We start from the raw sequence: 25,481 nt of genomic DNA on the forward strand, positions 1-25,481 counted from the left end.
TTTTGTGTTTTGGATATTTTTTATCAAACCCCTCCCAAGATGTCTACCAAGAGGAAACTGTCTTTGCAAATATTAAACCAGTTGTACTGGTAATGCAGTGTTACTTAAACCTGACGAATGTAAAAATAAGAAACAAAATGGTATAGAGATGATACAAATGGCATAAAATGAACAAAGAAAATTATGATATATAACAATAATGAAAGAAAATTATGATAAAATATGACTTAAAGATTTTTATAACATCATTTCACAGTACTGTACATACAGCCTCCTCAACTTAAGACCAAATCGTTATGACTGGTCTGTTGGAACCAGTCATGGTCGTAAGTCGAGTACTAGCTGTAGTTCACAAGAACTTATGAATAAGTGAAACCAATTTATCACGAGCCTCTAGCAATCAGCAAATTAGTAGATCTGTTACTATTCACACACTCATCTTCAAACCTAAACTTAGAACTTTCGCTAGCTCTAGTAACAAAAGTCTATCTGTCAAGTTTAACAACTTGTTAGCATGTCACTGTGTTCACAGCTACTAGTACAAGTACCGAGACTGAGAGAATACATGTCCATTCAGGTGGTGAAGGACAGTAATTCACAGGAACAGCGTCATATACATATCCATCACAGACAATGTCATCAGCTCTTTTTTTCTGAGATTCTTTTGCATATATTCCCATACACACAACTGACATTTATGTTTGTGAAGGTGGTACTGGTACACAGGCTTGTGTTCCTAACAGCTAATAACCAAAATACTCTAAACAACAAAAGCAAAATTTGGCATAAGCGTTAACTCTCTAATGTGGTGATGTCTATTCTTTTAAACAATAATCAATTTAACTTTTCAAAACATAATTAAGGCATGATTATGAAATAGTAGCAACTTATTTGTTGCCTTATATTTATTTATGTATTTTTTAAAGGTTTTATTTATTGATTTTGGAGGGAGGAGAGAGAGAAAGGATGAGAGGAAAACTGGGAAGTATCAACTTGCTTCTTGAATCTACCTTGACTGGGCAACCTGAGGGTCGCAAAACGACAATCTCATATCCACTGTGCCACTACAGGTCAGGCTAATTATGTATTTTTAAAAAATGGTTTGGCCTGACCTGTGGTGGCGCAGTGGATAAAGTGTCAACCTGGGAATGCTGAGGTTGCCGGTTCAAAACCCTGGGCTTGCCTGGTCAAGGCACATATGGGAGTTGATGCTTCCAGCTCCTCCCCCTTCTCTCTCTCTGTTTCTCTCTCTCCCTCTCTCTCTCCTCTCTACAAATGAATAAAAAAAAAATGGTTTGGCGGTCAGCACTCCCATTTTCAGAGCAGTCTGTAAGCGGAGGTGGGCAGCCCTGCTCCTGTTTTTCAGGATAAGCATGCCCGTCCAGGTGAGGAGACCGGCACACAGCTGGAAGGTGGGACAGCCAGCACTAGGCCTCCACCGCCTCCCCATGCAGTGAGCTTTACAGTGAACTGTCAAAGTGCATTTAACATAGTATTTGACTTGGAAAAATTCAATACATATATCCCTCTCTTCTTCACATATGTCCATGATATAAAGAGCGTATTTTTATGTATCTGTAAGTTTCCTGAAGGTTTAGAATTAAGGAAGTTTCATAAAAAACCTTTCTTAAAATTTGGACTGCATAGGTTTCATTTCATAGCCTCCAATTAAACACATTCTACTTACAAGACATTTAAGAAAATAGTTAAAACTGGGAAGAAACATTCTCATAAAATGTAACTTGGATGAACAAACCACATATTAGAAAGGAAATCTTAGTATATAACTCTCATTTTGAGATTTTGATAATTATAGTCTCACATTTTTCACTTAAAACTTAAGACCATTGAAAAGAATATAAAGAATTCAAATTTAACATACAAGCTCAATATATACAAAATGAAAGAAATGTTAACTTGTGTTGTAAGTTACAAAATATTCCCAAACTGAATATAGTCACCTAGCTTTAAAAAAATATTGGGGTTGTGGAATTCCTTAATATTTCTTTTCTGCTATTATGAACAATAATACATTTGTCTACATTGATATTGCCTGAACAAAGTCCTCAAATTTTAGAAGCCTGGAGTTCATACGGTATGGGTTCCACTTTAAGAGATTTTTTTAGATTGTTTATTTATTCATTTTTTTTTTAGTGAGAGGGGACAGAGAGAGAGGGAGAGAGAGAGAGAGAGACAGAGAGAGAGACAGAGAGAGAAGGGGGAGGAGCAAGAAGCATCAACTCCCATATGTGCCTTGACCAGGCAGGCCCCAGGTTTCGAACCGGTGACCTCAGCATTCCAGGTCGATGCTTTACCCACTGCGCCACCACAGGTCAGGCTTTAAGAGATTTTTTTAGAAATGAAAAAGAATTAAGAAGCAGGATGAATGAGCCTACAGTTTCCCAATTTGTATGCTGTAACATGTTTTGAGCACAAGATTTACAGGAGGTAAAGTCGAGACTGATTTAGGAGAGGGGGCAGTTGGTATACAGCCCCCCACTCCAGTGGGGTGTGAGATGATGGGATAGATAGTTGAACTGAGGCATGACAGCATGAAGATAAGGGGGTATCCCCTGTGTGCTCCGGTAAGTACGAAGGTACATTTGGAAAGGTGCAATAAATCTGATGATCTTGAGATTTCCTAGTCTCAACACTAGCAAAAGACAAGTTTCAAGATACGTTTCTTTTAATTCTATTTCTAACATTGGTAACAAGTTGAGCAAAATATGAGTTATAAACCACTGTAACCGCTTTTTTGTTTGGGAAAGGAGTTACTGATTATGCTTTCTTAAATTCTTAAAATTATGCTTCCTACCATAAATAAATAAATGCACACGACTGATATTTTATAATTAAGTTGTTACTCTTAATTTTAAAAAAGCCTAGCTGAAGTGGAAGACTTCTATGTTTTGCAGTCTGGCAATATTTCCTAACTATAAAGTTGGAGCACAAGAGTTTTGGTGCGGCTCTTTGGCACAACATTTAAGTTGAACATATTTACCCAATAATTTGTTCTGGTAAAGAAGAACAATCCTTTTAAAAGCAAGTGAATTTTCTTACTGCACTTCTTTGGGTGTTTCTGAGTATCAACAGGAGGTCTGACTAGGACAGTACCTGTGTTCATGCCCTTATTAGTTTCACGTCACTGTCCTTACCACCATTCCCTCTGGCTACACTGAATGGGTTTTACCATTAATTAATTACAAGGTCAGAAGAACTGGCTAATCATTTCTTTTAGCATTTTGCTTTTTTAAAAAGCAGTTACTAACTTCCCAGTTAACTTAGGAATAATTTTGTTTAATAAATAAGAATCCAAATACACTTTAGTAAGCACAAACTCACAAAAGACATTATTACCTGAGTTATTGTCATGAACCAACATATAGTATTTCTAAAGGTAAACTTTCTACTGATCATAATTTGCACCCTCCTCCCCTACATTTCCTGCCCGTTTTCCTAAAACAAAGATATTTCACGAGTTTGATCCATCAGACTTGTCTCATTCATAGACATTTACTGCCTGCCTACAAGGAGGAAGAGAAAGAGAGGGGGCTGCCACAGGAATGAGCTGAAGCCATTTCCTCAGGTATAGAGAAAGGGTTCAGGCTATACACATGTCCTTGACTTTAGCACATTTAAAAGAGTATGTAAATTCTTAATCAAAGAGCTAAATTCTTCTGCTGGGTTCTTTCTGCCTTTTGACATATTCTTCCACTGAGCTTACAGAATACAATACTGTGAAATGAGAGTTTTAAATGGATACATACGTTTCTGTGGCAGGATCATAAACTTCACAGGAATTCAACACTCGGCCAGAAACATTGTTCCCTAAACTCCCGCCACAAACATAGATCAGGCCGTTGGCTTCCACCATCCCGTGGCTGCAGCGCTGGGTCAGCATGCTGGGCTTTGTGTGCCAGCTTTCAGTCCTCGTGTCATAACACTCAAATAAATACAGAGCTGAGTTTCCTGTAAAAGAAGAGGGCCCCATCATGCTCGGCGTAGTGTGTGTGTGGGCTCGGAGCAAGCTGACCGGAGAGCTGGGTAAGTTACTGGGAGAAAAAATTTAGAATTATCGAGTTTTCTATGTTCAATCAACAGCAGCAGCAAATTGTAGGAATAGTTGGGAGAGACCTTGGAAAATATTCATAGAAGGATCTGTTGGAGAGATTCATTGGTAAACAAATCTGAGAAAAAGAAATTGGTTTGCTTTCAAAAGAAAAATAAGAAACTATGTCCTCAAGCTCAGCTGTGCATGTTGGGAATTATCCAAACTTGAAATTTTCATATAGAGGTGAAAAGCGTAACTATTGAAAGATGGTAAATCCATACCTTAAATATGAAAACCACAACCTGATTTATATTCTGTAACAGCAACTGCACCATTAACAAAACCACTCTTCCTGATTATTCTCAGTGGTTGTGTGACTGAGCCCTAAAGTCATGCTGGTCTTCGATTATACCTTTTAATGGCAAAACAAGTATTTATTCTGTTTTGCAACTTCTGCACATTATAGGAGCTCCATAAAAAGTTTTAGAAATGATACTATTAAAGATCAAGTGTTTTGGTATGCAACATAATTGAATGACAAGATAACCTGGACATGTTTTCTTTGAATATATGTACCCTGATTTATTGATGTCACCCCATTAAAATTAAAAAATTAAAAACAAAAACAAAAACAGGTTGGTGGGAGACAGTATTACATAAATTAGAGCTTTCTTTTAAGAATACAGATTTTCACATGGTATCTGATACCATGAAAGTGATGATCCTAATTCCAGTGGCTACAGTTGACAAAAAACTTTTTTATTTTTCCCACTTTCAAACATAAGTAAAAGTTCCATCTGAAAAAAAAAAGATCAAGTGTTTTTCCTTCCCAAGAAAAAAAATGTTAGAACTTCACCAAATTATTTCTCATCTCCCACTCTTCTGAACTTTGCTAATGCTTAAAAACAACAATAACACTACCACACTTACAATTCTCAATCACAACCAAAGTCTATGAAAGCAAAGATCAGAGAATAATAAATGGAAAAACCAATGGTTATGACTAACAATAACTTCTTTTTTAAAAACTTTTTAAACATTTCCAATTTGTTAGGTTTAACTGGTTGACATTAGGGGGAAATACACAGTACATAGCAGATATAAAAAACTAAGTAAAAAACTGACTTAGAGTATAAGTGCTTAATAAGTGAAGTTATCTATTATATCTGCTACAAAAAAACATTTACAGAATAGCTACATTTTATTACGTTTAGCATTTATTGTATTGAAAAATGATGTATTAGACATTCCGTTTAAAATGCTTTTAAAGAGGGGAAAAGGTCACCTCTTAAATCACATTTAGGAAATCACATTTTTTCTTATATTTATCTGAAAGGTGGTGAAAACTTAAAACAGATAAATATGCTGGATAAAAGTAAAACATTCTTTGGGCCAATATGAAATCATTAAAGAAAATAAAAAGACAAATAAAAAGAAAATAAAACTCTGTATTTTTGGTTTACATAGTCTTCCTCATTTTCTTTATTTTAGCCCATTATTTAGCTAAAGAAATTACTTGAAAGATGAAAGCATGTAAAAGCTTTCATGTGGTCAGTCTGCACCCAGAATACTGATTAAGAAAAAATTATTCATTACAGTACTAGATTTATCAGGGTAGATCACTTTATTAAGTTATATAAATGTCTAACTATGCTGTATACCTAAAACTAATATAATATTGGATGTCAACTGTAACTGTAATTTAAAAATAAAACAAACAAAAAGTTACTCATTTATAAAAAGACTACTACTGGACACTAACTTATTATCCATCAACAAGAAACGTTTCTACCTCTGTACCTACACCCTGTTCTGATAATAGGCAGAAAATACTACTATCAGTTATTACATTAAAAAGGTAAAGAAAAAAACAAAAAGTTCATTCTTAATCTTTTTCTGATGCAAAGAAAGGCAGAGAAATACAAATTTTAAAAGCTTAAATGTTATAAAGCAGTCCTATAGGGTCTAAACGGACAATTAACAATCTAGGAAGCTGTAGTTCTTGTAAACTATTTATAAAGAAGCAACTTTTTATTTAACTATGAAAGCCAAGATCCTTGGCTTTAAAGCACATGCCCCAAACAGAAATACTGAGTAAGACCTTACCAACTTCGGAACCTCCAGATGTATAAATTTTGCCCTCTGCGGCACAAGCAGCAAGGCTGTCTCTAGGTGTTGGGGGGCCCAGTTTGGAATACCAGCTATCCTTCACGACATTATAGCAGTCCATTCGTTTTATGGGGAAAAGCTGAGAGCCACCCAAAATGTATACGACATTGTCCCAAAACACACATGCTGCATCTCTTCGTTTTTCAAAGGGGCAGCGGATGTCTGTCCAGCTATAGTCCTGTAACAGGAAAGGACAGGAGGTTTTGGGTAATTAAAAGGATAAAGAAAGATACAGTTGAGAAAATACAAGAATATTTTAATTTACTAGAGTACATAGCAAAATGCTTGGCTTGAGACTATTATTTAATCTGTGTGATTATTTTCAGAATGTTGGCAGAGGGCAAGGAGACAGTGGCTGCTTTGGGTCTTTTCTGGGTCTAAAATAAACTTTAATGTATCATCATCACCCAGTCTTCTATTCCTTCTACTACTGAGGATAATATTACAAGAAAATTCTAAATAAGTACTTTTTTTCTTCTTTTTCCAAGTGAGAAGAGAGGAGTTAGACTCCTGTATGCACCCCAGTCAAGATCCACCTGGTGATTCATCTGGGGCTAATGTTCTGCCCCTTTTGGGCCATGCTCACAAGCCAGCTATTTTTAGCACCTGAGACAGAGGCTCCACAGAACCATCCTCAGTGCTCAGAGCTGATGTGCTTGGACCAATTGAGCACTGGCTGTGGCAGAGGAAGAGAGCGAAAGAGAAAGGAGGAAGAGGGGTGGAAAAAGCAGATGGTCACTTCTCCTGTGTGCCTTGACTGGGAATTGAACATGGGATATCCACACACCAGGCTGACGCTCTACCACAGAGCCAACTGGCCAGTGCCTGGTTTTATTTCAAAAGAGCTTTTTCTTTTTTTTGCTTTGCCTGTGGTGGTACAGTGGATAGAGCATCGACCTGGAACACTGAGGTTGCTGGTCTGAAACCCTGAAACCCTGGGTCTAGGCACATAACAACAAGCAAGCAAAGAATGATTAAAGTGAAGCAACTATATGTGTCACTCCCTGACTCCCTCTGTATAAAATCAATAATAAAAATCTTGAAAACAAAAAGTTTTAAAAAAATGTAAATATCCTCATTCTTTCCGTCAGATGTATAGAATGTGATGAATCAATGGTTAATATCAAGTTTAAACTACCATTATCCTCCTGATGTCTAAAGCTAGAAGGTATTTTGTAGACTTGTGTGAGATATTTTCTGTAAACATTCAGTTGAGCCAAGGTTGTCAGCCAGATGCTTAAAGCTGTGATATTATGAAATACTTGAATACAGTAGTTCCCCATAATCCACGGTGATTTGTTCCAAGACCCCGAGTGAATGCCTGGAACTGTGGATAGTACTGAATCCATCTATATTACATTTAAAAAAGATTTTATTTATTGATTTTAGAGAGAGGAGAGAGAGAGAAAAAGGTGGGAGGGAGAAGCAGAAAGCATCAACTCAGAGTTGCTTCCTGTATGTGCCTTGATCAGGCCTGGGGTTTGAACCAGCGATGACCTCAGCGTTCCAGGTCAAGACTTTATCCACTGTATAAACACAGGACAGGCTCTACTACATTTTTTTAAAGAATGAACATTTGCAGCCCTGGCTGGTTGGCTCAGTGGTAGAGCGTCGGCCTGGCGTGCAGGAGTCCTGGGTTCGATTCCCGGCCAGGGCACACAGGAGAAGCGCCCATCTGCTTCTCCACCCCTCCCCCTCTCCTTCCTCTCTGTCTCTCTCTTCCCCTCCCGCAGCCAAGGCTCCACTGGACCAAAGTTGGCCCGGGCACTGAGGATGGCTCCATGGCCTCTGCCTCAGGCGTTAGAATGGCTCTGGTTGCAACAGAGCAACGCCCCAGATGGGCAGAGCATCGCCCCCTGGTGGGCATGCCGGGTGGATCCCAGTTGGGCGCATGCAGGAGTCTGTCTGACTGCCTCCCCGTTTCCAGCTTCGGAAAAAAAAAAAACCAACCCCCAAAAGAATGAATATTTGCAATATGTTCCTTTATTTTTACTTTTTATTGATTTTAGAGGAAGAGAGCAGCATTCATTTTTATTGTTACAATTATATAGTTGTGCATTCACCAGTTGCTTCTGGTATGTGCTCCAATTGGGGATCGAACCCACAACCTTGGTGTTTCAGGATGCTCTAACCAACTGAGCTAACTGGCCAGGGCCCATATGTACTACATTTTTTCCCTATACATACATACCCATGATAAATTTAATTTATGCCCGACCAGGTGGTAGCACAGAGGATAGAGTGTTGGCCCGGGGCACAGGTGACCCAGGTTTGAAACCCTGAGGTTGCTGGCTTGAGTGCAGGCTCATCCAGCTTGAGCATGGGGTCGCTAGCTTGAGTGGATCCTACACATGACCCCTATGGTCACTAGCTTAAAGCCCAAAGTCGCTGACTTGGCTGCAGCCTCCCCCCTCTCTGGTCAAGGCACATATGGGAAAGTGATCAATGAACAACTAAGGTGCTGCAACAAAGAATTGATGCTTCTTACTCTCTCCCTTTCTGTCTGTCTGTCTCTTCTGTAGCCCTCCCCTTCTTTCTTGTTAAAAAAATAAAAATTAAAAAAATTTTATGAATTAGGCACAGTAAGAAAGAATAAAACAGATTATAATATACTGTAAAAGTTATATGAATGTGGAGTCTCTCAAAATATCTTACTGTCCTCTACTCACCCTTCTTGTGAGATGTGAGATCATAGAATATCTATCTATGTGATGAGGTGAACTGCGGTGAATGACGGAGACATTGTGACATAGCATTAGGCTACTATTGACCTTCTAATAATACGTCAGTTAAAATGTCATGTTTTACATCTGGGCTCATTAAATCTGTCAGGTGTTAAGTACACCTGTGTCTGAACCTATCTGGCTTTGGTTGTGTGTATGTATGGGGGGCACTCATGATCTTTTCACTGTGTGTGTGTGTGTGTGTGTGTGTGTAAAAGCCTCCCTGGGGAGTCTCTAGCTCCTCCAATCTACCTAATAAACCCTCATCTGAAACAGACTACTGAGGAGGTGATTTGATGCTGCCCTTCAGTAACTTGTTACTGCCTAGGAGGTAATCTGTCTAGTTGAGAAAGTAAGCAGAGGGGAAAACAGACGGGAAGAAAGGATTGTCAGCTAAATAGGTATGAACACAGGGTCTTCTTATCCTAGCAGTGGGCCACCCCCAACCTGGGGCCTGCAGTCTTCCTATCCTAGCAGTGGGCCACCCCCAACCTGGGGCCTGCAGTCTTCCTATCCTAGCAGTGGGCCACCCCCAACCTGGGGCCTGCAGTCTTCTTATCCTAGCAGTGGGCCACCCCCAACCTGGGGCCTGCAGTCCTTGCACTCCTGGGCTACAGGGCAAGCTAGAGGGACATGCAGCTTTCTTGTTATCAACAAGATGAATGAACAGCACTGGGGGCACAGTGTATGTGTATGGGCTGGGAATTGTTACCCTAACAATATAATTTAATTCATTTAAGTTTGAGTTTATTCTATGCAAGGTTCTGCTGAGAATATATGAACATGGGAAAAGTGAAAAACCTGGAAAAGACACAGGCAAAAGGGTTTCTTAAGTTTTTGCACATCATACCAACATGCATCCACACACACATGTAGACACTCCAATGTATGAAGTCCTGTCTTCCCTAGTCCTGGTCAGCTTTTCTAGCCTCTGCTGTGATATACCACATTGTAGACAGTTTTTTGAGTTCAAGACTCCTTTTCTTTTTGTAGGTTTCTCTGATCCCTTCTCTGAATCCCCCCGCACTGATGATGGGGCCCTGCATCCACCGTGTCCTGTGTGATTTCCCAGCTGCAGCGCAAGGCGACCAGAGAGGAAAGCGCTTCTTAAGGTGAGGGGCTCTGACATTGTGTCTAAAAGGCTCAAGGCAAAAACATCAGTCTACTATTTCTCTTGGGAGTAATAACTGATTTTATATAATCTGTATTCTGAAAACACATGAATCCTCAAAAAAGAAACACTACAAAAAAATAACACAACAAATGTAGGTTTTAATAATCAAGACAACCTAAATCCAAAATGAAAGAAATACTTTTTATTTTTAAGACTTAAGAATTTTATTTTGGATCATTCTGAGAGAAAGCCAAGCAAAATTAGGGAAGATAGGGTCTTAGAAAAAAGGAAAGCAAAATTAACAAAATAGTAAACAACCTTAAGATTTCTTGCAGAAACCTTGAGGAGTCAATCTGAGTTAAAGATGACCAAACTATAAGCACTTTCTCTTAAGCCATTATCTGATTTAACTTAGATTCTTAAGAGTTATCAAAAAAAAACAAAAAAACTCAGAACTATGGTGACAATCTATATCAAAAGTATATTCAGATGCCAGAGCATTCCTAGAAGTAATTTCATGAAAAATACATAAAAGGAACATTTTTGGTTTCATTTATTTCACAAAGTCACAAAGAACATAGCTCCAAGGAACTAGTCAACTTGGGCACTGAGCTAGGCTCTGTTTGAAGGACCATAAGTCTCATATAAGTCAGTTAACCTCTCAGGATGTTAAGTTTCCTTATGTGTAAAACAAAAAGACAACCAGATGATCTTAGGACTCCTCCCTTTCAGCCCTAAAATCCAATAATCTTGGAGTCCAAATGATTTAGACCCCCAAACAAAAAGCTACTACTAATTTATTCATTATTGAGCAATTCCCTTTCCAAGAACTATGGTAAAATATCTTACAACATTATATTATTTCTTCAACAATCCTATGAGGTAAGATCCTCACTTTACAGATAAGAAAACTCAATCTTAGAGATGTGAAATATCTTGTCAAAGGTCACAGAGTTAAAGAGTAGTGAATCCAAGATTTAAGTCTAAATGTATCAGACTCCTAAGTGTGCTCGTAACTGCTGCACTGCCCTGCTTCTCTATCAATCTTCTTACACGGCCACCGAGAAAGAGACACTGGATGACGGTGAAGTAATCTGGGTTCTTATTCCCACTGTGTTTCTAGCTAAATGACTGGGCATTTGACTTGACATTGAGAAACCTCAATAGCCTCTGCTGTAAAATCAGGATGTTGGCAGGATAACTACTGAGGTCTTGTGTAGCCTCCACAGTGCTCAGCCACTAAAACCACAGCTTCTCTGAGAAAAAGGCTTTTCCTCAGGGCTTGGTGTGGTATTTGGCCCAGGGCTCCGCATGTTTAAGGGAATGTTTGTATAGGTCGACAGGCCACATTTGTAGGAAAGTATAGCTCATCTAGTTGAGCCACCTTTATTTTTGATCTTCTAAAGGTCAAAGGCTGTAGAAATGACAGCTGACTCCTAGTCTGGACCAGTTCCTCAGGGCAGCACTGTCCTTAAATTACACTGACTACAATGCGCATCTTGTTACTATGGCTCCTGGCCCCGTGGTGAGGAACAAGAAGACCTGTGACCAACCGACACATACTAACTGAATTTAGGGACTAGATTTCATCCATTTTTTGGATAAATCTAAATAGTTTCCATTTTTGTCCTTTGTTAGAGCAATTCTTTTCATAGGAATTTACCCTAAAGAAAAGATGGGACAGTGTACAAAGTTGGCATATAGAAGGATGTTTCCCTGTAGGGATATTTTAATAGGGCAAAATGGGAAATAGGCCAAATGTGCATGAAGACCGGCATTAACAAATTATAGTATATCCTTAGCATGAAATAAATTATGGTATATCCTAGTGACAGGATACTCTACAGCCCTTCAAAAGGATGGTATTTTCAGTGACATGAAAGTACCTTCATAATATAAAAGAGAGTAAAAAACGTTTTTGCATTCATGGCATAGAGGACTAAAAAATGATGCTCACTATCAATGTCTGTCTTTTGATGTTGGGAACACTTTGGCATTCTCCTTTAGATCCTGCTATATTTGATTTTTCTACAGTGAGAATGTTATTTTTTTAAAAACAGAAACAGAAACAGTAAATTTAACAACCAGACAAATGGTACCAAAAATGATATGAGGAAAACAATATCTTCTTACACTTATAATAGTGCTAAATGTTTTAACAGAAATGTGAAATTTAAAACTAATGTAAGGCTTTTGTAAAGAGTTATACTCTGCCTGACCAGACAGTGGCGCAGTGGATAGAGCGTTGGCCTTGGATGCTGAGGACCAGGTTCAAAACCTTCAACTGCCAGCTTGAGCATGGGCTCACCAGCTTGAGCATGGGCTCACCAGCTTGAGCATGGGGTTGCCAACTTGAGTGTGGGATCATAGACATGACCCCATCGTTGTTCGTTTGCAGCCCAAGGTCACTGGCTTGAGCAAGGGGTCACTGGCTCAGCTGGATCCCCCTGGTCAGGGCACATATGAGAAAGCAATCAATGAACAACTAAGATGCCACAACTATGAGTTGATGCTTCTCATCTCTCTCCTTTTCTGTCTGTCCTTCTCTCTCTTAAAAAAAAAAAGTTACACTGTTAAGCTGGATTTCACTAGAAGATGGATCAGAAATAGTCTCTGCCTTCCTGCCAAACAGCACTCTTATGAGTACACTCTGGTTTTCCAAAAGTGAACACTTGATCATGCCAAGTAACACAGGCTATCCCTACTGTGAACTGCACTCATTTTCAACAGGGTCACACAAATATTGTTGGAAATATAACCCCCCCCCAAAAGTCCAGAAAGGAATTTAATAATCAGCCCTTAGGAGGAAATACCTTTGTAACTTAAGTTCTTCAAGAAATTTAGCATTGTGATTAAAAAAAAAGGGGGGGGGGATTTCACAGTTGGGGGTGGATAGGGAATGACCGTGCTGTTGTAAGCTGATAGATAAAACTAGGAACAATGAATATATAAATGGGTGTTTCTGAGCTGTTAATGGTTAAAATGAGCAAGGAGCCCTGGCTGGGTGTCTCAGTAGATAAAGCATTGTCGCAATGAACCAAGGTCACAGGTTCAATCCCTGGTCTGGGAAAGTATGAGAAGCAATCAATGAGTGCACAACTAAACGGAACTAAGTGAAACGAGTTGGTGCTTCTCTATTTCTCTCCCTTCCTTCCCTTCTCCCCCTTCCTCTTCTCTCAAATTAATGGGGGGAAAAACACCTACTGCTCTGTTTCTGCTCTTTCCCAGCCTTTTTAGAGGACTGATCTGTTAATTTATAATCACGGCTGGCTGTGGCTTACACAGAATGAGTTTGACGCCATCCCCCCATGGAGTCAGATATTCATTGGGGTTTCTTGCAGATGCAGTAACCAAAGACAAAAGGAAACAGATCCTGAAGGTGGAGCCTCAGGCATTGCACCTGTGTGCAGTACAAGGGGCTCAGGTTGATTTTAGAACAAAACTACAAAAACAGTGTTATGAAGATGCTTGGGGGAAAAAACCCCACCAAGGCTCACAATATTCCTATTTTGGAAGACATTCTAGGAAGGCAGACAACCTTTCTCAGAAATTACCTGAGTATGTTTCAACCTCTTCTACATGAATGTTAAGACCGCCTGTCTAACCAAACTGCTTGCAAATAATCAGGCAGGAGGAATACTTGCTGTGCACAAGCTGCAGAGAACAGCTGGTTGATTTTTTACCAGTGGGTGCCTAGTGCTGTATACTGATGACTAAGGAAGCTTAAGGGATGTCAGTCCCGGGGCACTCATCCGCCTGAGATGACTGCTGCCTATTTTGGACACTTTTTTCCTATAGATGCCCTGATCACTGTAGCAGTGCTGTCTTTTACCTGAGAGTACTGCTTCAGCAATACTCCTTTGCTGAGGGTAAACACTACTCATCTACCCTTATAAAAGTCGTGTTATTTAACATAACGCTATTTTCCTTTATGGTGTATAGTTCTTTTATGCACATGTTCTTTAAAGTCATATGTAATACACTATAATTGCTGATTTCCACCCTGACCACAGAATGGGAGTGTCTCCTCAGTAGAGGCCTGTTTAAGAGGAAAAGTGGCCATGATAATTTGGGAAAAGGCACTGTGATACCTTTAAAAAACAATTTATTTCCAATAGTAAATTGTGCTTTGACTTGAAGGTAACTTTATTTCTTTTGATATATTTAAATCCAGTCCTAAAAAACCAACTGATAAAGTTGGCTGTGAAATGTTACATAAAGGTATATGGCTCATTCACCCTAACAACCCTGTGGATAGACTTATCTCAGAGATATCACTGGTGTGGTTCCAGATCACCACCATCGAGTATGGCAACAAAGTGATTCATAATCTTGTTGCTCGTTGAAGGTGTAATCTACAATTTGTAAAAACTGCATCACCTGTGAAGCAAAATAAAACGAGGTGTGCCTGCACCCACACTGAGCTGGACCCAGATCTCGGCGATGAGTCCACTTCAGAGTTCTGAGTAAGAACACGCCCTCAGGGTAAACCTTCTGGACCTGAGGGTTCCACAGAATATGGCATCCTATGGTTTTTCTGCCTTTATAATTTACCTGCTCTAACCCTCACTCTCAAGTCTTACTCCTTGTTTGTTTTTGACAGGAAATATGCAGAATCCCTTCTCTCTAGGGCACAGTCTTCTATTTCTCCACCATACGGAAGTAGGGAACCAACACCCTCACAAAGTTCTAAGCCATCAGAGCTCATCATTCCCTTGACAAGAAGGGTCCAAATTAAAACTGGTCAATTAAGTCAACTTTTATTTAGGCATCAGTATTATATGACATTCCCATGCTATTATTTGAAAACACCAACACTAAGAGACTATAGAACTGGAAACAGATAAATCACTCTTTTAGTAATCACTAAGCACTTGAAAACTTAAAAAAATTGGTACAGGTGGGGAGGGGAAGGGAAGGCCCAGCAGGCTTTATATAGGGACCATAACAAGAACAATACAATTTTAATTCAGTACAGCAACCTAAGATGTCCCTGTCAATTCTCAGAAAAAAATATTAAGATATTCTTTCTTATCATTTTTTCAATCAGCAACTAATACAAATATTTGCCTCCTCTCACCAGTGATATCCAAAAAATATTTAAATAGTTTACAGGGATATTGGCTTAATTCTAGGTAATTAATGATAGTTAAACCATTTAAAAATATTTGTGGAAATATTAAGTACAAGAATTTTAAAATAAAACAATTCTTATATAGTACTTCTCATTAAGCAGTCCACTTGAATAATAATGTAACATTTGCTTTGGAAGATTCAAGGTAAATAATAATTTATAATTAAATCAGCCTTCCCGGTTGTTTTAATATTAGGCAGAATAAAGACTAATCAACTCATATTAAAATATCATATACAAAGAATAGTGAGTGGTGCAAACTTTTCAAGATGAAGTTTTATAGCAAAAAGAAGGGAGGGGCTGGTAATTCTAACAGAAATAATAATGTAATGAGAGTTATCTAATAAATAATGTAATGAGATTCTTATTCAGGGAAAAAGAAAAAATTGAGGGAATGATGTTTTTATTAGTAGTTATTTCCTCAATTATTTAAATTTTTTCACTGGAAGTCTAAAAATCTGTGGTTGAGTATACAATGTAGCAGTAAGTATGGGCCATTTATAAAAAAGAGCAAGTTAAGACATCAAATGAGAACTCTGAAGTTACAGTCTCACTTCCAGGCTGGTCTTTTCAACTGTCCAATAAAAAAAAAAAATCAAGGAAAGTGTTAGAACTACAAAGTGCTAAGTCATTCCACATTTGCCTTATTCTAGAAATAGTGCTCACTGTCTCCTAAATAAAATTAGGATTCTCCTTGTTGTTGTGTACATTAATATAAAGTATTTCTACTAAAATAAGTTTAATTCTTTAACTATCAAATCCAACACTATAGTTAGGCTTTGGGCAACAAGAGGGTTAGTATAACTATTATCAACATCTGAAAGCTGTGGTTCACAAAACTATAATATAAACTCCAATGATTTCAGTTTTTGCTTGGGAAAAACGTACATTTCTAAATTTCCTGCTCTTGACTGAAAAGGATCCTGAAAATATTTAAAACACTTAAATAGCCACTGAAGTGTCAATAGTGTTAACATTACCTGGTGTGAAATAGATGTGCAGGTGTGCAACCTCTTAAGTACACTGACATTGTGCTAGTTGGATTGTACTGCACAGGCAATGAAGCCTCATGGTACCTGCCAATACCCAGGCTTCTACTGAACAAAGAAGTCAAATGTCTTCGTAAGAAATCAGCCTGTATTCTGGAGATGGAGAAATGGACCAGAAATGGATATATGAGCTGAGAGCAGCCCAACAGGGACAGCTCAAATATGATGGTATTTAACCAGTCTAACCTGATCCTCCTTCCTTGAAGGGGTCTTTCTGATATATGGCAGCATATTTACTCTATGAGTTATGGTGGTAAGTGTTATAATCAGAAGGAGAAGGTGTTGCAGGTCTCCTTTTCTATGCAAATGGAGAAGGAATTGCCACGCCGGGTGACTGTGTTACAGCCAGGCCAGACGTGGTCTCCCTGGACCAAACTGAAACCACCACTAAAACTTGGTATATAGCTAACACTCTGGCTAGTGACTATTTCTGTTACTGTCTACCCAGATCATTAGATGGAATTTCTTTTCAAGTGGCAAGGAAAATAAAATCACTTCATGCTCTGACCTTGAGGAGGATCTCTTTGACTCTCTAGCTGTACGCCACAATCTAAGCTGCAGGGGCCCTGGACTATCTCACCTTCCCAAAGGTAGTCCATCACACACCGGTCTCCTATATTAATGCGCATAATATGCATCAGTTCTGGAGAACAGGAAGTGGAGAGGATCTTTCCTGTGTGTCTTGGTAAGTGCTTGACAGGACAGGACAGGACAGAAGTTATCTTAGAATACTTGGTCACTTCAAAGCCCGTAGCTGTCCAGAGATGTAGAGCAAAGCCTGCGATGCCACACTAGCCTGCTGCCTGTTTCTGTAAATAAAGCTGTGTTGTAATACAGACCTGCATATCTGTTTATGTGCTGTTGATGGCCATTTCCTGCTACAGCATCAGAGCTGAACAGTTACAACAGAGATTATTTAGTCTACAAAGCCGAAAATATTTATTATCTGCTCCTTCCTAGAAAAAGTTTGCCAAGCCCTGATGAATGCATGTTGGTATAACCCCTTGGAAATGAAGGATAGCTTGCTGCTCCAAGAATCCCCTACACATTACAGATGATACATCTCCTGTATCTGGGTGTCCCACTTTTATACTTTTACTGTGTAAACCAAAAAGCTGCCAACTGCAAGCAGAACTTAGAGCAGGAGAATGTTCTGTAAGTGGGACAGGCTACAGTAGTTGGCTCGGCTGCTCAGGCCACACCGTGGTCCTGGGGCATCAGGATGCAGACCAGGATGCTGCATTTAGCTTGCGGCATGTCCCAATGTGATCACAGCGCATGGCCCTGGGATTCTGAAGCAAGGCCAACCTATTTTAAGCAGGTACATTTTCTCAGTAAACAGTTCATGGCTGGTCACTAGGTCCTAACAGACATCAAATGCCTGACACCAAGGGAATCCAGGTGACCATTGCATTAATCCTCTTTGAAGTTTTACCTGATCTACCAAATCATAAATAGTACGCTTTTAAATCAATAATCTGTTATGTAAATATAAGTCTGGGCTTATGCAGGTCCCACAGGATATCTGAATAAGCTAATTGTAATCTTTACCAGGTAGGCTTTTTCCGTGAACCAGAGTTATGTCTTCATGGAGGCAGTCCCTATAAATCAGCTGATACATTTGAGAGACCTGAGCTTGTTCATTTGTGATAGTACTAGCCAGAAGTGGACCCCGAAAGCATTCGTCCCTGCAGGGACGGCACTGAAGGGCAATACAAAAGAAACGTATTCTGATTTGGCAAAATGTCAAGCAGTCCATTCTAATGCCATTATACCTTTCAGGATGAAAAAGTTTTGGTCAGTTTTTTTTTACCAGTTCTTGAACAGTGGCTAATTGTTTACCCAAATGGGATGTAAAATTGAAATAAGCAAGAATGAAGATTGCTGTCAAGGAGAACTGAGAGAAGATAAAGTAGATGGCCACCCAGAAAGGACACAAATTTGTGTCCTGTATGAATTCTTTCCAGAGGGCCCATAATTGCAGCTAAGTCTCTTAATCATCACGTGGACAACGCTGAATGTGTATCTTCCCTCCCCAATCTAATACTTGCTCAACTGCCTTGTGAGTGACCACAGGGGCAACGTCAGAGGCTTGTATCCGTCAGCAGCTATAAACACTAGTGAACTCCCCCCTTCCCTAAGGCCAATGTGGGTACCACTACTGTCCAGTACCCACTGTGTCAGCAATATTGGCCAACTGTAAGCCCTTGATATATTATCATATCTTGAGGGAACCAGTTAAGTTTCTTAATACCAGGCTAACTACACTGGGACCCTTTCATTGTTGAAGGGACAATGTCCTGCCCTCACTGAAACTGATTCTTACTCTGGATTTGGATTGGCCTCTGTGGTCTTTTGCACTCTTAACAATACCACCATATGTGCTTTTATGAATGCTTTGTTTATCACCACTTCAGTGTTATACACAATGCCTCCAAGGACCCATTTCAGGGAGAGAGATCAGACAAATACCCGGATGTCAATAGGATGCTCTGTATTCTTCAGGTATCTATCATCAACCAAAAAGAGGCCTACAGAGTGATAAAGAGACCCTATGTGCTTAGATTCAACACCAGTTATGAACTTGCAAGGCTGGGGTGCTATCTTTCGGGACAGTGGTATTTGCTCTGTCCCAGCAATACATGTAGCATCAGCAAAATATTGTATTAACTCCCCCACAGCCAAAAACACAGGTCTAAGAAACAAAAAGGAAGAAATGTGAGTGGACTCTATTAAGGTTACAATTAATAAACTATTTTAAAAAATATGTCCCTAGACCTATGACTCAGGCTCTGCTGGGCCAACTAGCATAACAAATACTGGAAAACATTAAAGTTGGTGATCAGTTCCAGCTGGTTGGATTAGAGGTCATTTTATCTTTTTTCTTTGTGATTTTCTAGGTTTTCCAAATTTTCTAAAATGCTTAAGTATTATTTTGTACTAAAACATAATTACTAAACTAAAAAACCCCACATACAGCTCCAGAAGATTTTCACTGAAAATGGCACATAAGGGAAGCAAGGAGTTGCAAACAAAATGAGGTGAGATAAGAGAACTAGTTTCCACTTTCTTTGTGGCAGCATCCCAGAGGAATTACAGAAATATCTGAAATCTGACGAAGCCTCAGTTTCCTCACTTGAAAATGAAGATCACTAAGTGTCTCATAAGGAATGTGAAAGAACACCACAATCAGCAACAGGTCTATACGCATGAGTTATTGCGACTGTTGGTAGGTGAGTGTAGATGTGCTGAACGCCTTCAGAACGGAAACAAGAAAACTTAGTTACCTTTGGGTTAAAGTATCTACAAGATTGTGGTTGAGAGCCTCCAAAAAGGGCTATGCGGTAGTCATGTTTCTTTCTTCTGGGCCTCGTGCCCTCTACCAGTTCTTCTCGATCCTCGGGGGACAAGAGGTGATACCTCATTCCACCTGTAGAAAAATGCATGGCAACTCTTTAAGAGCTTCAGGCACTTTAATGTTTTAGGGAAATAAGAAAACCAAAGCCCCCAAACATAATAGTGCTTTTATCTGTGTTACTTTTCCTATCATCCCTCTCTAGCATCTAAGGAAAGACTGAGGGGGAAGAGGCAGGAGAAGTGTATGAGGATCTGAGTCCTAACCAATTTATTACTCTCAGCAATTACATTAGGCTGATTGCCACACCCACTTACTACATACCAGTGAATTATTCGGCTCTTCAAGCAAAGGTGCCAAAGTAATTATTGAAACTCCTATCTCCTAACCCAGCAGTTCTCAATCTTAAATGTACATTAGAAATCACCTAGGAAATCTCTGAAACCAAGCCTGGGCCATACCACAGATTAACTAAATCAAAATCTCTGGTGAGAGGGCCCAGGTACTGGTCTTGCCACTTAAAATGTGGTTCAAAGACCAGCAGCTTCAGAGTCTGGGAGCTTCTTAAAACTGAATTCCAGAACTTACCCTGTATCTCCTGAACCAGAATCTGCATTTTAGACAAAGTATCAAGGTAATTCAGATACACATAAAACTGAGATGTACTGCCTTAGATTATTCTAAAATGCAGTGAGGATTCAGAAAATGATTGTAATCTAACATGAGCCTTTAGCAAATCCTTGATTTTGTCAAGGGCCACATAACAATGAAAAACTTTTAAGGTGTCATTTCAGATCACTGTAAAAAAGGTAGATTGTTCAATAAATAATGTTAGACAATGATATGGAGAAAAAATTTGTCCCTTCATATTTACTCTAAAGTAAATTTAAAATCAACAGAATATAAGAATATGCAAAAAATCTCATCAACATACTATAAAAAAGGATAGTTTTTAAAAAAACTAGGCTCATAATGGGAAAACCTAAAACAAGTAAAAAAACACAGAAGCCATAAAAAGAATATTTGTAAGATTTAAGTTAAATTACAGCATGGTGAAAAAATTAAAAAGATAGTGACAAACTAGGAAAATATTTAAAAATCATATAAAAAACAAATATAAAAGATGTCCCATTAATTAACAAGATTAAGACCAGCAACAGAAAAGGTGATTAAGTATCTGAACATAGTTCACAGAAAAAGGCCTACAAGCAACTCTTAAACATGTGAAAAAGATGCTCAAGTGAATAAGTTAGAAAAATACAAATTAAAATATTTTTTTCACTTATCAGATTGGCCAAGATCAAACTGTCCGGCCCGCAGGGGAAGGTGTGGGGAAGCAGCACCGCCCTGCAGTGCTGAAGGGATGTGGAAGGTACACACTCTCCGGGAGGCAAATAGCGTAATCCATGAAAACTGCAAATACACACACCCTTGAGCCAGTAATTCCCCTTTTAGTTTATCAACTGGAAGCTCACTTCAGGGAGATTGTTAAAAGTTATGGTATATCCATACAATAGAATACTATACGTGGCTGTTAAGAAGAATGGGGAAGGGTAAATATGTAGACATGAAAGGTATCCAAGAAATAATGTGTAACGCAAAAAAAAACAAGATGTAGAAGAGTATACAGTGTGAAACTATTATTTTAAAAATTTGTGTTTTTATGCATATATATATTTATATATGAAAGTTATACAAGCGTAATAAGTAAATGATTGTGAATGCAGAGGCTCAAGACTACCTTTGGGAGAATATACAGGTAGGTGGAGGTACAGTAGCCCTGCTTTGAGAATTTATAATGACAGCCCTGGTCTCCTGCAGGTTTGAGGTTTGAATTTACTACCCATAAGTCTAGGAAACCAAACGCCAAGAAAAATTCAAAGTTGTCCTTTATTGTTGTGTCCCAGGGTCCCTAGCAAAAGCAAATACTACTTTCCTCTTGAGAAGAACAGGAATGACCTGCAGGAATACAACCCAGGCCTCCCAAGAGTACTGGCAATTAAGATCAGTCAAATAAAAACTCATAAGCTAATTACAAAACACAAGGAATTAAGCCTCCAGAAATAAACAGAACTAACAAAGAGTAACATTTGGTCTGCAAAGACTTCAAATACTGGTATTATCAAACGCAGAACATAAAATAACTAGATGGCAAATGTATGTAGATATCAAATTATAATGAGGTATCTAGCTCCCCGAGAAAATATTTACAGACACTGACATTTGGGGATCCCCAATTAAAAAATTATCTGGCTATAGTAATTACCATATAGTTCACCCAAGAACTGAAAAGCCCACTCACATATGCAGCTTATTTGATCAATTTTATAATAGCTCACTCTTATAAATGTGATTCAGAATGAAACCAAACATTTTTAAAAAGCTTCCAAGAAAAACAAAAACAGAAAAAATTTCAAAAGCAATACAGAAAATGCAGACAAGATAAAAAACAAAGGCACTGTAATACTACTTTAGAATGATATTATAGACATAATATAAGAAATTAGAGAATGAGTAAAAACTCACAGAAATTAAAAATAGCTAGAATTAAAGTGTTGAAAGAAAAATTAAGGCAATCTACCAGAATATAGAACAAAGAGGCAAGGATGGGTAAGAAGAGAGAGTCAATCACTGAAGAATTGCACAGCCAACAGAAAACTGAGTAATCTGTGGCTGAAACGATAGAGATACCCAACATGATAACTTAAAAAAATGAAAAAAAGGATGCACACCAAGGTATTACTGTGACATTTCAAAAATCAGGGATAAAATAATAAAAGATTTCGTATTTGTACAAAGAGGAATAAAAAAAAATAAACATCAGATTGACATCAGATTTCTCAAAAGTAACACTGGAAACTAGTAAATAATGGAGCAATGCCTTCAAATTCTAACTGAACATGATTTTCAACATAATTCTGTAAGCAGTTTAACTATTCCTCCACCTTATGATAAAATAAAGATATGAGATTTGTCCAAGTTCCAAATACTTACTGATTGTATACTCTTTCTCAGGAACCTCTGGGGATATGTTCCAACAAATAGAATTAAGAAAGGGGAAGACTTTGGGTCCGGGAAGATAGCAGATCTAACACAGGAGGGGAGCAGAAGGACATCCCAGGATGAGAGAGGTGGAGCCCAAAGACAAAAACCGTGCCTTAGGCCTAGGGAGCAAACAGTCCACATTGGAACAGGCAGGAGGAAGGCTCTATGAAGGATATCCAAGAAGTAAATAAAAGTAAAAGAGTGTTCAGTTATACAGTTTTATCAAGTGGCATTTTATAGAGGGGTTGGCAGCTAGCCAGCAAGTCAAGAAAAACTAGTAAAAAAAAAATGTGACAAGTATTAGCTCCAGGCCGGAAAAAAAAAAAAAAAAAAAAGAAAGAAGCTATTTAAGAAAGAAAATGTGGGCCCTGGCTGGTTGGCTCAGTGAACAGAACGTCAGCCCAGCGTATGGACGTCCCAGATTCGATTCCCAGTCAGGGCACACAAGAGAAGCAACCATCTTCTTCTCTCCCCTTCCCTTTTCCCCTTTCTTCCTCTTCTCCTCCTTCTGCCAGTGGCTTGACTGATTTGAGCATTAGCCTGGGTGCTGAGGATAGCTCAGTTGGTCCCAGCATGTCAGTTGCAGGCACTAAAAATAGCTTGGCTGAGTCAAGCATCAGCCCCAGATGGGGGTTGCCAGGTGGATCCTGGTAGGGGCACATGCAGGAATCTGTCTCATTATCTCCCCTCTTCTTGGAAGGAAGGGAGGGAGAGAGGGAATAAGGAAATGTGATCACAGTACACTAAATTAAAGAAGGAAACACTAGAAACACTACATGAAAGCTATCATACACAAAAAGGAGACAAAGCATAAGTAATAGGTACTTATTTTTTACCTTCTATCACACACGTCCCTACAAAATAAGTGCTGGGGCTAAGTCTCCTCCAGATAGACAGCTGAGAAACCCAATGGATTAATTACCTGGAAAAGCAAAGTCTTGAATGTTTCTCTCTGGCTACTGAGCCTGATTTATTCTAAAGGGTTTTTTTTTAAGCTCATGAAAAATTTGCTACGTGATCAGTTTATAAATGGATATTTAAGGTAACTTACTTATCACCATCTTAAGGCATTCAGGATTGTCTTGAATAAGTGGTTCAGCTTGTACCGTTTTGCTTAAGAAATTCTTTGATATAAGAGGAAACCTGACTTTAGCAAGGATGTCAACCATAAATGGCTGGCGATTCGGTTCATCGTATTTCAACCACCGGACTGCGGCATCATAAACCTAAGGGGGGAGAACAGCAGAGTCAAGTTCTTAGATGGCAGGAACACTTCCAATTACAATGACTTACTTTCACATTGAAGGGGGAGAATCTCATAACCACTGATTCCCATCTCCAAACACTTGTCTACAACAGTTTATACACTGCTCTAGTGATTTTTTAAGGTAACATGTTTATTTTAGAATTACTATTCCATAATGTAGTGACAGGGAGAATGTTGAATTTATGATTTAAAAAAAAAAAAAGTCACTTCCTTTTTGGAAGGAGATATGATGCACATTTGTACTGAAAAAAAAAATCTAGTGGTTAATGATAGTTTCAAAATATGTTCATTTGGTAACAGGAAAACAGGTTAATTTATTAAGATGTGAAGGTCACCTATGACTTTATTTCAATCCAATATTCCTAAACTGTGAATTGACAGATTTGTCTGTTTTCCAGAAATTTTATTGTAATATACAAATTCTATATTAAAAAAAACACTACAGGATAATTACATAAGAATTGTTTTCTAAAACAATGCTGTGGCACTAATTTAACTGTTTATTAACACAATTCAATTAACAAATCAGTTTAAACACACCAAAAATAAACGTAATTTCATATATGTACATACCTATCCACCACATAGGCGCTGAAGCCAGTTAAATTTGTTAATTTTGGGTTGGTGTTCATAAGGCCTAAGTTCTGGTCTCTGAGTTACCTAATATTTTATGGGAATTGGTCTATTTCTTAAAATGAACTTTTTTTTTTTGAAGTAGTTTTAGATTTAAAGAAAAGTTGCAAAGAAAGTTCATAGTTCCCAAATATCCTATGTCCAGTTGTTCAAATGTTACATTGATATGACACTCTTGTTGCAACTGATGAACCAACATTGATACATTATTAACTAAAGTCTGTACTTCTACACAATTTTAGTTTTGATCCGATGTTCTTTCTCTGTCCCAAACCCATAAAGAATACATTACACTTTACTATGTCACCTTATGCTCCTCTAGACTTGACAGTTTTCTCAGACTTGCCTTGTTTTGGATGACTGACAATTTTGAGTGCTGGTCAGGTATTTTGTAGAATTTCCCTCAATTTGGGCTTGTCTGATGTTATTCTCATGGTTAGACTAGGGTTGTAGATTTTGGGGAGAAAGACCACAGAGGTGACATGCCATTCTCATCGCATCATTCTCAAGAGTGCATGCTATCAACACGAATGATCACTGCTGATGTCAGCCTGTAGGTAGTGTCTGTCGGGTTTCTTCAGTCTGGAGTTAGTTTTCTTCCCTTTCCAGACTGCGTGTAAGTCAGTTAATTTTGACCACAGAACTGAGCTTTTTCTTTCTGCCTAGTCAGGTCCTCCAGGTCCAATCTGTGAACCTGGAAACTAATGCTCTGGGCCACGAAGAAGACAGGACAAAAGAATATGGCTCAGTGCAAACCTTTTATCTTTAAAACAAAAGTGACTCAAAGCCTTACAGTACCTCTATTAGCTTCTTGTTAGAGCTGTAGCAAATTACCATAAACTTAATGGCTTAAAATGCAGAGAAGAGTGTGAGGGATTAAGTGATGGTCTGCATATCAAGGCATTACCCCACCTCACTCCAAATGCCTCCCCCAGCGTACG

At 38.6% G+C, this 25,481-nt stretch overlaps 1 protein-coding gene across 3 annotated transcripts in view; it reads right to left on the reverse strand.

The window, feature by feature from the left end:
• Window positions 1-25,481, reverse strand: part of KLHL7 (kelch like family member 7) — a 42,771-nt gene that overhangs the window by 2,640 nt on the left and 14,650 nt on the right. For all 3 annotated transcript variants that reach the window (XM_066354498.1, XM_066354500.1, XM_066354499.1), the window contains 4 exons: window positions 23,692-23,866; window positions 19,528-19,670; window positions 6,158-6,398; window positions 3,768-3,969 (listed from right to left, as the gene is read on the reverse strand). In XM_066354498.1, the coding sequence (XP_066210595.1) occupies window positions 3,768-3,969; window positions 6,158-6,398; window positions 19,528-19,670; window positions 23,692-23,866 (761 nt within the window). The remainder of the gene's footprint in view (window positions 1-3,767; window positions 3,970-6,157; window positions 6,399-19,527; window positions 19,671-23,691; window positions 23,867-25,481) is intronic.

This window comes from Saccopteryx leptura, chromosome 12 (assembly GCF_036850995.1).
Source record: "Saccopteryx leptura isolate mSacLep1 chromosome 12, mSacLep1_pri_phased_curated, whole genome shotgun sequence".
NCBI lineage: Eukaryota > Metazoa > Chordata > Mammalia > Chiroptera > Emballonuridae > Saccopteryx > Saccopteryx leptura.